The 12,171-nt window shown below is 42.9% G+C and overlaps 1 protein-coding gene across 1 annotated transcript; it reads left to right on the top strand.

Annotated features, from left to right (window-relative positions):
• Positions 1-725: 725 nt before the first annotated feature.
• On the top strand, positions 726-11,744 carry fgf24 (fibroblast growth factor 24). The gene is made up of 5 exons (XM_040120141.1): positions 726-757; positions 940-976; positions 5,560-5,737; positions 9,555-9,661; positions 11,466-11,744. The coding sequence occupies exons 1-5, from the start codon at positions 726-728 to the stop codon at positions 11,742-11,744; spliced, it is 633 nt and encodes a 210-aa protein (XP_039976075.1).
• The last annotated feature ends 427 nt before the right edge of the window (positions 11,745-12,171 follow it).

Consider the following 12,171-nt stretch of genomic DNA (forward strand, 5'->3'; position numbering starts at 1 on the left):
TGCTGCGATTTCCACACGAAAACGTACCTTTTTGTAATGCTTGGATAAGTTTGTTTGCCCACTTTTTTTTTTTTTTTTAATTTTTTTTTTATAGCGACTTCTTCTCGGTGGACGGGCGTTTTGTTATCCGCCGTTTTCACTTTCCCCCCTCCGCAGCACTTGGTAGAATAAAATGACCCATGCAAGGTGTGTAAATCCCCCGCAGGTACGGACGGAGCTGAGGAGCCTGTGATCTCTGGAGCAGCAGGATTGGGATTGCGGGACAGCTCGGCTGGGCCGTAGGTGCGCAAAACTCGGATATCTTTCAAACGAGGGGATCTTTTTTTTCTTTTTTTTTCTTTTGAGAGAGAGGTCGAACATTGAATCCTCTGCACGCTTGGCACCGATTTACGGAGACGTTGCGGGATTTCGAGGAGCGGAGGAGACTGAGCTGAGAGAGAGAGAGAGAGAGAGAGAGAGAGAGAAATCTTCTGGATAATTCCTCCCAATAAGGAAGCACCTAATGTTGCACTCCGTGACTCTGCTACTGCTATCCGGTGATCTATCCTTTCACTGGGATTCAATCTCCTACTTACCCCGGGAGGTGTGCGCGTAAAGGACGCGCAGGGGAGCGAAAGCGAGAGAGAGCGAGAGAGAGAGAGAGAGGGGGGCGATCTCGCCAACCTTTCCCGGGGCCCTAAATCTGTGGAAGCAGGTGTATTTCAGGTGTATTTCTGCAAGCCAAGATGTCTCTGCTGCCTTCGAGGTTCATATACCTGTAAGTGTTCCACATCTCCGCTCCCCTTTGCACCTAAAATCACGCATTCTTACCAATAGAAGTCGCCAAACGCTTCATATTTGCGCATTGCTGTCATTCAGGTAGGCTGCGTTTATACTTCATGTAATTGCCTGTGTGATTCACTCCCCTCCTCCCTTCTCTCGTCTTCTCTCTCCACTTAGGTGTTTACATTTTCTGGTACTCTATTTCCAGCTACAGGTATGTTTACTCCTTAATTCAACTCCCTTTTTGTGTGTTTTTTTTTGGTGCGTGTATGTGTTTGCATGTCACCGTGCAGCTTTTTCCGAGTGAATTATGCTGATGATGGGTAGAGGTTATTTCCAGGGTGGTCCCTAAAATATCAGAGGACTTGTTGTTAATTAAATCCATATTAATTAACACCAATTAGGGTCCCGAGGAAGAAAATCGGCCCATAATTTTTCAAAGACAGGCCTAGCATTTGCAATAAATGGAAAAAAAAACACAAACAAACAGAAGATTAGACAGAAGATTACAGCAATATTTTAGGAATATACAATGAACAAGCACCATAAATGTCTGAAGCAGTAAGCCAACCGATTGGATACTCCAAGGACACTACAGTTCCCAGCATTAATGTCACAGCGGCATTGCTGCGACGTGATGTAGGAGATCAAATGTAATTATTTCAACAAGATCCCCATAAAATCCCTGATGCCGATAGACCGACACCGTGTAGCGATAAAGACGCGCAATAAACAAGCCGAAGCGCATCAACCTGGCAAAAATTAAAATCCAAACCTGTTGTTTGTTTGTTTTTGTTTAATATGGCGTTCAAGTAGCAGTTTCGGTATTTTACTAGAGAATTGTGTAATAGACGTTTTGATCCCGGGGGGTGAAAAGTTGTTCCTCGAGCAGATGGGCTCGTTTGGCGCTCGTTGCCCCGGTCTTTACGAGTCGCGTCTCACTTTGAACGGTAATGATTTGCAGGCGCCCACTCGCCCTAATGGACCGCGCGCTGTGAGGCAGACAAGCGGCGGAGAGCGCGGTCCCATCCACTCGCGAGGCTGTCTGACCACTTTATTGGCATGACGTGATTGATCATAATATTCCACGTGCTGTTGTTTTTTTGAATTCATTTTCGCGGCGTTGTTATGATCTGAGTTATAAAAATAAGACAGACTGACCCCCCCCCCCCCAAAAAAAAAAGAAAAGAGCAGGTCAGGCATCATCTCTCATCTCATCTCTTCCACATAAGCATCCCACAGTTGGTGGGATGTATTTTTTTTTTTAAATGTAATTATATCTTCCAACAGGTAACCAAAAAAAAAAGATTTTTTACATTTTGTCAGAGAACACTGAATCATACCAAGATGGGCAGTTTAAGATTTGACCTTTTGGGACAAATAAAACCCTGCAGGAGGGAGAGTTTGCTTGAGAGCCATGTAAAAAAATCCCCCCACACCCCAGAATTTCCAACGAAATTCGGCAGGGACAAAAAATAAAACCCCAAACCCCCGAAAACCGGAAAATGCAATGTTATGTAAGTCTATGTGCTCTGATTATTCCAACAGAGCTGACACAAACAAAGCTATAGTGTCGGCTGACCACTCCTCACATGTGAGACAGGGTGAGGCTCGTGCAGAATGTGGGCCCAACAGAAATACGAGGTGGACTGATGAATGATATTCCCTGTTGTTGGTTATTTTAAAATGTGATTTGGATGTTTATTGTAGCTTAGAAAAAGCCAGATTATAGATAGAGGCATGTATAAATCAAAGGAAATGAATCGCTGAGTAGTTTCACCTTAATCATCAAACTCCAAAAAAAAAAATTGCAGGAATAGCCATTTATCTTCCTGTCAGATTGCCTCTCCATGTTAATGTTACAGTTAATGGCTCTGTGGTTGTGATTTTACAAGGAAAAACAAAAGAAGTAACGACAGTTGGTGGTTAACTTTGAATGCACTGCCAACATGCGTGTCTTTCCTTATTTGTGTGTGTGTGTGTGTGTGTGTCTGACCCTGTCTGTGTGTGTTAAGGAGATAAAAAGGTGTATCTTAGATGGATGCGACAACTAAGCTTCCTCGGTGAAGATGAGCGCCAGACTTTTTGAAGTTTCAACCGTATCCGTTTTCATGCTATGTCTTTGAAGAAAGGAGACAGTGTGATAAAAAAAATCTTTTGTCGCTAGTGTTCACCTCAACAATGTGCTTAGGCTTGCCTTTCCCTCGACGCGAAATGCAACTGTCTACCAAACACACCTTTATGTTTGTTTAGAGATGCGGGAGATTTGGGATAAATCCCTCGGTAGCCACGTTTAAGGCCACGTTTTTTTTCTGTGTCTGCCCGTCAGCTTTAGAGGTTCATTTCGAGAGAGTTGACAAAGATGACGATGCTGTTTTTTGACTTTTAAAACGGGTGCATCATTTTCAACGCATCAGTGTCATGTGAGGGGATGAACACTTTGCTTTTGCATAAATGTTTAATTTTATATCACCAGGCATCAACTGCTTATCCAGCTTCTTTCTTTCTTTTTTTTTTGCATCACTATTTCCGTAGTGCAGAGGTCACTTGTCAGTCATGCAGTTTGACTGGTACTATGCCGTCTTGTTCCTTTAATAAAAAGTCTCGTAGGGGACGGTTTTTAACCCTCATTTGTTGAGCAGTTGTGGCTCATGCCAACTGCCCCGCTCTAAAATGGAACACCTACTAGACACAGACTGTGTTGATCAGCAAACGAGGCTTAAATATGGCACACAAGTGCGTTGGACATGACAAATCCTTTTCTAGAATGAAATCAGATGAGCTGGGTTTTCAGTTCCCCGACCTGTTTCCAACGTGCCTCTTCATGCAGTAAAACTGAATGTCTCTTGGTTGAGTCCCGGTCCGGGTTGAGTTTAGGATCGAGGAACTGGTTGAGGGTGACAACAGGACTCCAGGAAGTGTTTTGGCATTTTTTAAGTATTTCTGACACATTTTGGTGTCACGCTGTGTCAACCGTAGTTAAAGAAAACAAAACTGTGTGTACACTGTGCGGATGTTTCATGGAGGTGGCGTTGCACGTTAGAATGCATACGTGGAGTAAATGTGACCTGTCTAGAAAAAAAAGGGGTTGGGCTAGGACGTATGGGGGGGGGGTTATTATGAGAGAAACGCATAATCTGCTACTAGATATTGGCCATAAAAACGATTTCCCCAATAATAAATCACATTAAGCAGGTAGAAGAGTCATCAGCCTTTTTTTAAGTTCTCAACAGGTTGTGATGCCTTGAGGTCAATATTAACACCGCAAATTTGTTGCATCAGTAGGTAATGCATTTTTTTATATCCAGCCTCTCATTTTCTACACTGCCTGGGGCCAAAAGCAACATTGCGGGTGTGTTTCCTAAATGTCAAGATAAAGAGGCCGTGTCCCAGTACAGGGACTGGAAGTCCACATTTCTAGACCGAATATGTCATAACAAGTCAACAAGTCCTTCCTATTTCAAAGGCTCTTCCAAGCGTGGCTGAGATATGCGGCCTAATGCTGCATCTAACGATCTGTTGGGCGTTTGAGGGCAAATTCGGCATGAAAAACGTTTCGACTTGACGAGTTGATGCTTAAACACGCCATTAGTTTTGGTTTTTCTGTGACGCGTAACCGTCTCATTTCGGGGGAAGACATAGGTCCGACCCAGTGTTCAGGTTTTCTGAAGGACCGTTTTCGTGGACAGCATTCTTCACAGGGTTAGGCACCTGAATTGGGGCACAACTTGTATGACACCTGGTTCAGAAGAGCAACGTTAGGAGCCTTGGCAGGATTTGCCTTCAGATTTCGCAAAAGTCGTTCATTTTCCCCCTTTGAGTTTAACGTTTATTCTACTGCAGCCACAATTTCCCATCATGTTTGCTACATGTCATTAATATATCGAAGTTAGAATAACAAGGACTCGGGGTATGTAATGTGTATATAATTAGCCACCTGAGAACTGCCACATAAAAAGCCATTACTGTGCAATTACCACACCATACAGCTGGGGAAATGGGATCTTGGCGTGAACTGAAATTCCAGGGCTTCTGAAAGTATAAGGTTCCTGTCACTCTTTCACATGTTGGTTGACACAGTTGCTTTTCCGACATGCCGATGAGGTCTGCGATTTCCGCAGTTTTTAGTTCAGGTCTAAGGTAAACATTAGGCTAGTGAATTCTGAGAGTCGGATGAGCACAATCGAATCAAAAAATTCGTTCTACAAGAGTGTTTTTGTGGTCCAAGGTGCCTCCTGCCATCTCAGCCTTGTCTTCCGCCTGCTGCGTTTCCTAATTTATGGACCCTGCGTCGCCTGCAGGCAGATATTTGTTTGATGATAGTGCAACAGGTCTGGAGGCTTCAGGTGTATAATTGCTAGTGGCCTGCTTGCTTGTGGAAATGGAGTGCAGGTTTCTCAATATTGCCCGGGGCACATAGTATACTGCTCTCTCAATAGCAAGCAACAGAAGGCTGCAATGTAGACTTTGCACTTGTTCTGTGGGATTTATACAACAACAGCGACTTCATTAGCACATCCTGTAGTATGGCCAGCAGCTTGTAAAGGCAACGCATATAAAAAGTGCCAGTTGAGAGTGAGGAAAGAAACACTAAAATGCCACAGCCACAATTTCCAGGTTGTTATCTCAGTTTTTAGCCCCCGAAGCACAATTTTTTGACACAGCCCATAAAAGCAACAGCACACATTACTATCAACACCTGTGTCGCGATGATCTCTGACTGTCTCTCCTTCTGTGTTCGTCCTTCATTTTCTGTCTCTCTCTCTCTGCTTCCTCCTGTCTCACACCACCCCGCAGGAATCCCAGCAGAGCTCTGCTGATTTCAGGTTTTACATCGAGAACCACACGAGGAACCCGGACGACCTGAGCCGGAAGCAGGTCCGGATCTACCAGCTGTACAGCAGAACCACAGGGAAGCATGTCCAGATCTTGGGGAAGAAAATCAACGCCAATGGAGATGATGGGGGCAAGTATGGTATGGGAGAACTCCTGTGCATCTCACCTGACACTTTAGCTAGTCTGTTAAAACAGGATGAGAAATCACCACCCGCTACCAGCTGAGTTCTGTTGCTTCTTCAGGTTTAATCTCACTTCTTCAGCCTCCTTGGCTCTTCACTGCCCGTTGTTTGGAGGTGGTTTTGCGTGCTCTGCGTTTGGCATGGGCAAGAGGGACTTGAATGGTGACCTTTGGAAGCCGCCATCTACTGGTTGGGGTGGACGAAAACATGTTGAAATTGCTGACCTTGCAGAGGATCCCCCTTTTTTGGGGGATCCAGAGCAAGTGTGTTTTTCATCTTGATAGATTTATAGGCCAGCAATGTGAATTTTGTAAGAATACCTGACAGGGACCCCAATTGACTTGTTGGTTTGCCATTCTACAAAATATTCTTTTCTGTTGTAGGTTAGAAGCTTTTAAGACCATGCATGATGCAATCCTGTGGTATTAGTTAACTTTATTGCCTCTGTAGGTTGAAAAAAGTTGATCACGAGGAATGGGACTGTGACTGTCCATGTTGCAAAGTGCAAATTGGTGAACTCCTACAATTGTATTGTCCTTAAAAAGGCAAGACAAAGGTAAAACTAAATGTATAGTATTTCATTTGCCTCACCACACAGTGGTTTGCAATGGCTATTGTCATTTAATGTTAGATATGGGCAACCATGGTGATTTGTTACAGTCTAGCAGTGTGAATATACCCTCTGTCAACTTGTAAATGTTAAGCCTTAAGCATAAAGATTACAAAAAGCATTTTTCTTTAATCATTGAATTGAATATCGTCAGATACAATTTTATGTTACTGTCAACCTTAAATATATCCTCTTCGCTTTCTGTGTGGACTTGTCCGCCGTTTAGATCAAAACAAATACGGCAGATGAGTAAATTGATGGTCACTGAGGCACTCTTTGATGCAGTTGCACAAACATGAGGCACAAGGACTTGTGTTGTACTTTCCTGCACATATTTTGCTTTTAACAGCTGACTCACAGCTCTAAAATTGCTGGTCTTGAATGCCTCTGAGTGAGTGTGTTCAGTCACAGATGCGCCGAGGCGAAGTTTCCTCACTGCTTGTTAGAGCTTGAGTGGAAGCAGATCCAATTTTTCCCATGAGGCCTTGCCAATTCTACCCTCCGCCCCTCCTCACGTCCCCCATCTCCTCCTCCTCCTCCTCCTCCCCCCCCCCATCCAGCTGCAGTACCTGGCACCTGTGAACTCCTTTGCACTCACTAATAATACTCGGGAAGATACTCTCCTTGCTCTAATCCACTCATTCACTGCAGCTTCATTAGGAAGGGACACAAACCACCAAAGAGGAAATATATTGCTTCAAGTCCATATCTGTGCAGCTAAAGTGGTGGGGGCATTGTAATTCTTCTTAGGTATTTGTGTAGCATATTCATTATTTTTAAGAGACTAGAACAATCCTTTTCCAGAACAATCCATCGTAACTGGTGCCTGTTGTCCACTTAGAGCAGATGGTGGGGCACCGCACAGGCTTTTAAACTGATAAAAGCTTCAATCTGGAATTAAAGCCGGAGTTTTCACCATTTTTGACAGGTGAACCCACACCGAGGTCGACAAATGCCCGTGGCCCCACATTGTTCATATCGCACCGATGCACAAAAAGGAAAACATTGCTCAAACGGAGAAGAAATGGAGCCGTGAATGCTTCATAATTCACAGTTAGGCTGCAGTGTACATTAAAACCGTGCAAATATTCTATAATTTTTCTTTTTTGCCCTTATTTTTACCACCCATGGCCTCCTGTGGAGGCTTCAGCCTTAGCTGAGTTTCAAAAATACCCATAATACCCAAAGCTAAAATACAGAATATGAGAGTGACCACTCGCAGACTCAGATATATTAGCCTTAGCATTCTGTTCTGATCTAACGAATTCCCTCTTTCTTGTTTCCGACTCCACTGTTGTTGTTTTATCCTCACCACAGGGTGGCCTCTAAGGTTCCTCCACTCAGTCAGCCTCTGAGAGATCACTGAAGTGTAGTGTTCTTATATTTACAGATTTTTAAAGTTGTGGATTATATGGTTTATGGTTTTGAAGTGCCTACACTGTAAACAAAAGTACCACATTCCCTCCTTTGTAAACTTAACGGCACTTGCCGCTTGTTAGCGGTATTGATGACAGCGTGATTCCCCTTAGTGTTTGTGTTTCACTGGAACTGTGACTTAAGGATTTAATTTAATTTGCCGGAGTCTGCAGCTACCAGACTGTTCGTTTTCAAAGATGAAGCCATCAGTGTTTTACTCTGAGAGGGTGAAGATAGGGTTTGGCTGGGTCCGGGACAGAGAACAAACTGACAGTAGGGAAGGAAATATGGTTATGTCTGATGTTTTTCTTGGTCGAGGCGTCACACCTGAAGTTGAATATTCGGGTCTCTGTGCAGAACCCACCGCAGACAGTGAGAAGAACAAAGTGTTGTCAGATCCCTCCTGATTTGACTTGCGGAGTAGAAAATATATTTTAAAACATCATTCACTTCACGTGCAAACCGGCCTTGTTGGATTTATTTCCTTCTTTATTATGCCAAAAAAGGTTCAGGTGGATCTCAGCAGCATTGGAAAAAAAAAAATCAGAAATGCAGTTCTTTTGCTCCCAAATAAGACGTACGAACCGAGAGAAACTCTCAAAACTAAAGAACAGCTCCTATCTTTCCTCAGTTTCACCTCTAGGACCGGTTTTCTACTTCCCACTTTCCTCCCAAGGTTGCAGCTTAGGGTTTGGGGGGAGGAGGGGAGTTACTTCTGCCCCCGAGCCAGTCCCGTCCCCTTCGTCTATTCTTCCTCTGCTCCCTTGAGCGCTACTGAATGGCGCTGTGTGTTAAACAAATGGATCATCTTAACTTTTTGATTGAGTGAGCACAGACTAAAGGGAACTTGAAACCTAATCCTGAGGGGCACATAACTGCTCCACAAATGTTTGGCAGATCGCTTTGCTGGTCGAGGGGCGAGCAGAGACAAAGGTGACCTCGCAGGGGTTAACATTTGGGTCGGGGAGGGGATCGAAAAAAATAAAAGAAGTGCTGTGTCAGGATGGGGTGATGGTGGCGCTGTTGTTTTGGTGCAAATATGGTAACGTAAAAAGGATGTATAAGTGATATCAGACTTCATATACCTTTTTATAGACCCGAATTATTTGCTCTGGAGACCCATAATTTAACTCTTTTTATTGATTTTTTTTTTGTTAGAAAAGAAGATAAAACATCATTCCTTTGCCACGTTATAAAATTCATATCTCCTGGATCTTGCAGAATTTCATCAGTTGGTGATTTTCAATTACTGAGATCATAGTTCCCATAATCCTTCACGCGATTAAAGGGAATTTAATCTCTGGTACAACCAATATTGATGGTTGGCTGCTTTGTGGTGGTGTATATGATGAAAACTGACAATATATCCATGCAGTACCATGCTTAATAACCCTAAACTGTACACAATTTCATTAGTGCACAGTGTATGCTAAACATCTCAGTTTTCTTTATGAGGCTCAGACAAATCTCTGAGTTAGGTCTTTGATTTTGAATACTTCAGTTTGCAAGGATAATTTACAGGACTGGAAACTGAATTACACAATTTAGGTCTTCACTATTTTGGGAATTTGTCTCAGAGGATTGAAGGGTATTGCAATGTCTCAAAAGGCCTTAAAATGTCAGCCGTAAGCGGGGGAAACCTAGCCGATTTGTTTAAATGTATGGATATTCTTAAACCATATTTACAGCATGTGAGTGACAGGATTTATACATGCCCCTAACAGAGTCTGCTTTTTCTTTTTTTCTAGCTCTTCTTGTGGTTGAGACAGAAACCTTTGGGAGCCACATTCGAATAAAAGGAAAAGAGAGCGAACACTACATTTGCATGAACGAGAAGGGCAAAATAGTCGGAAGGGTGAGTATTGGTTTTCACTTTAAGAATATTACAAACTCCACGGATCCTGGAGTAAAAGTTCAGTATTTTCAGTGACAAGATTGAACTGCCATTTTCTAATACCGAAATGAATATTTTAAGGGAGCTCTTAATCCAAGCTGAACTGAACGCACCCTTAGATCTGCTTTCTCCTGCTGTTTTTGTACACCCTAACAAAACCCCTTTGATAACTCGCAGCCATTCTTCCATTACGTAATCGGCCTACTCCTTTGACACTCGATCAGTCAATTACGGACTGCAATCACCACAATGCATTGAGAGACTAATGGTCACTTAGGAGGAATGCCATTGCAATTATATCACTTAGTCACACCAGGTGGCCACATGAGCAGGATGACTGCATATGTGACTCTGTGGACGACCACTTGGATGTGGAAAGGAAGTTAATATTTGAAAACGTATACTGTTCTTCAGAGGCACACGTGTGATTTTGTTGCATTAATGACTCATGCTGTCAGCGTCGGCAGGGCCGCAGTAATTCACGCGAGTTTTCACTCTCTCATCGTGGTCATCTGTCTGAAAACATGCATTTTGAGTTTTAGTTGCAGGGGCGTCATTAAAAAAAAAAAAAAAAACAGTCACTTAAACTCTCCAGTGTTGGCATCGAGATTTTTAAAGGGTCTTTTCACCAAAATTAGAGAGAAAAAAAAGAAATTCTGTTACATTATAGTTGTTTAGCTCCATTCCAATTTTAAGAGTGCAGCAGCCATGTGTTTTTCTATAGAAACAGGGTCCTGCTAGTCTGGATAATACACAAGCTTTGCTGTGAACATTCTTCACTGAAACTACTAAAGTCTGTAAGAAAGCCATTCAAAGTGAGAAGTAATCCTAATGAAGAACCATGTTTTCAGAGAGTTTTAGACTGGCATGATATCCAAGGCTTTTCTATTGCACAACTCCTGTGCCTCGGCCATTGTGTGAGTATCAGAATCCCTCAGTATTTGACATTTATATATGTAAATCACCTTAATATCTCATAAACAATAAATTAACTCCACACCAGCATACCTTTGGATAAAATATGAAGCCACATCTTATTGAACATATAGCTTAATATCCTAAGGCAATACGTCGGCATTTTGGGAAATACGTTTATTTGCTTTCTTGAGAGTTAGATGAGAAGACTGATAACCACCCTTAGCATAGCATAAGGACTGGAAGCAGCAGGAAACAGCTAGCCTGACTCTGTCGAAAGGTCAAAAACCTTCCTGGCTTCCTATAGTCTTAACAGGCAACGAAGGGCAACTCCAAGAAGTCACTGCTCCTGGCAAAGAAGTAGTCCAGCACATAATCCTCCCGTAAAACTACTACAGGCTGTTTTTACACTTTGGTTTGTATGGATGGATTAAACAAACAAAAAATATTACGATACCTTTTAGAGGGACTCTTAAGCAGATTTTTTTATTAGCAAAAGATGCAGATGCAAAAGCTAAGCTAAAAATGTCCTCGCACTAGCTAAACATTTAGCCTGCAGACATGGGACTGATCTGGACCTTCGTTAACCTGGGAAGCGAATAAGCCAATATGTCAAGCTGTTCTTGTGCAATACAACTTTACCGTACTGAAACATTATGTTCTCTGCCCCCTCGGAAGTGAATAGACTATGAAAAGGTACAACTAGACAAGGTGTAGTTTACAGTGATTCACTAGAGAGTAAAGGTGTGCAGGTGAGGGGACTGGACAAAAATTTTCTGCGCCACAATGCACCGATTCAACGGAAATAATTAATAATAAATATAATAATAATTTGTTTTCCTCCTTTCAGCCCGATGGGAGTAAGCAGGAGTGCGTCTTCGTCGAGGAATTCCTGGAGAACAACTACACAGCTCTCGTGTCGGCCAAGTACAAGGGATGGTACCTCGGCTTCAACCGGAAGGGGCGGCCCAAGAAAGGCTCGCGGACCACGCAGAGGCAACAGGAAGTCCACTTCATGAAGCGCCAGCCAAAGGGCAGGGTGGACCCACTGGAGGAGTTTCGTTTCACCACAGTAACTAAGCGGACACGAAGGGCTCGGCGATTAAAACCCAACCCCAAGAGGAACTGATGGGACCAATGGGAGAGCACTAATTTTCCTCGGGGGGGGGGGGCGCTGTAACTGAAAAATCTCAAGCTTCTTGTCTTAAAAGAATCACCTTAAAGACTTCACTTCTGTAAAAGAAATACAGACAAAAAGAACAAAAAAATTCAAAGATGTTTTATTTTTGTATTTCAGGATGACTGAATATTTCCTTACTCTTGGATTCTTCTGGGTTGATGTCATTGTGCTAAAGTGTCTGTCATGTTATTTATACTGGATAAACTAAAGGACTTCTGAGAGAACTCCTGTCGCAGTCGTCCTCAGCTACATTTGAACTGCAAGCTGAAGGCATACTTTCTTTTTGACAATGGGGGCTGAAGCGGGAGCTGACGCAATGTTATAAAAATCAGCCAACTAGAGATTTATTGGAATACCTGTCGGTTTTTGTTTGTGT

This window comes from Xiphias gladius, chromosome 23, assembly GCF_016859285.1.
Source record: "Xiphias gladius isolate SHS-SW01 ecotype Sanya breed wild chromosome 23, ASM1685928v1, whole genome shotgun sequence".
In the NCBI taxonomy this organism is placed as follows: domain Eukaryota; kingdom Metazoa; phylum Chordata; class Actinopteri; order Istiophoriformes; family Xiphiidae; genus Xiphias; species Xiphias gladius.

Excerpts from the sequence above, each read along its gene's own strand:
- fgf24 (XM_040120141.1), top strand. The coding sequence starts at position 726 with ATGTCTCTGCTGCCTTCGAGGTTCATATACCT. Across the intron at positions 977-5,559 it reads TACTCTATTTCCAGCTACAG|GAATCCCAGCAGAGCTCTGC; the intron begins GTATGTTTACTC and ends ACCACCCCGCAG. Across the intron at positions 9,662-11,465 it reads AGGGCAAAATAGTCGGAAGG|CCCGATGGGAGTAAGCAGGA; the intron begins GTGAGTATTGGT and ends TCCTCCTTTCAG.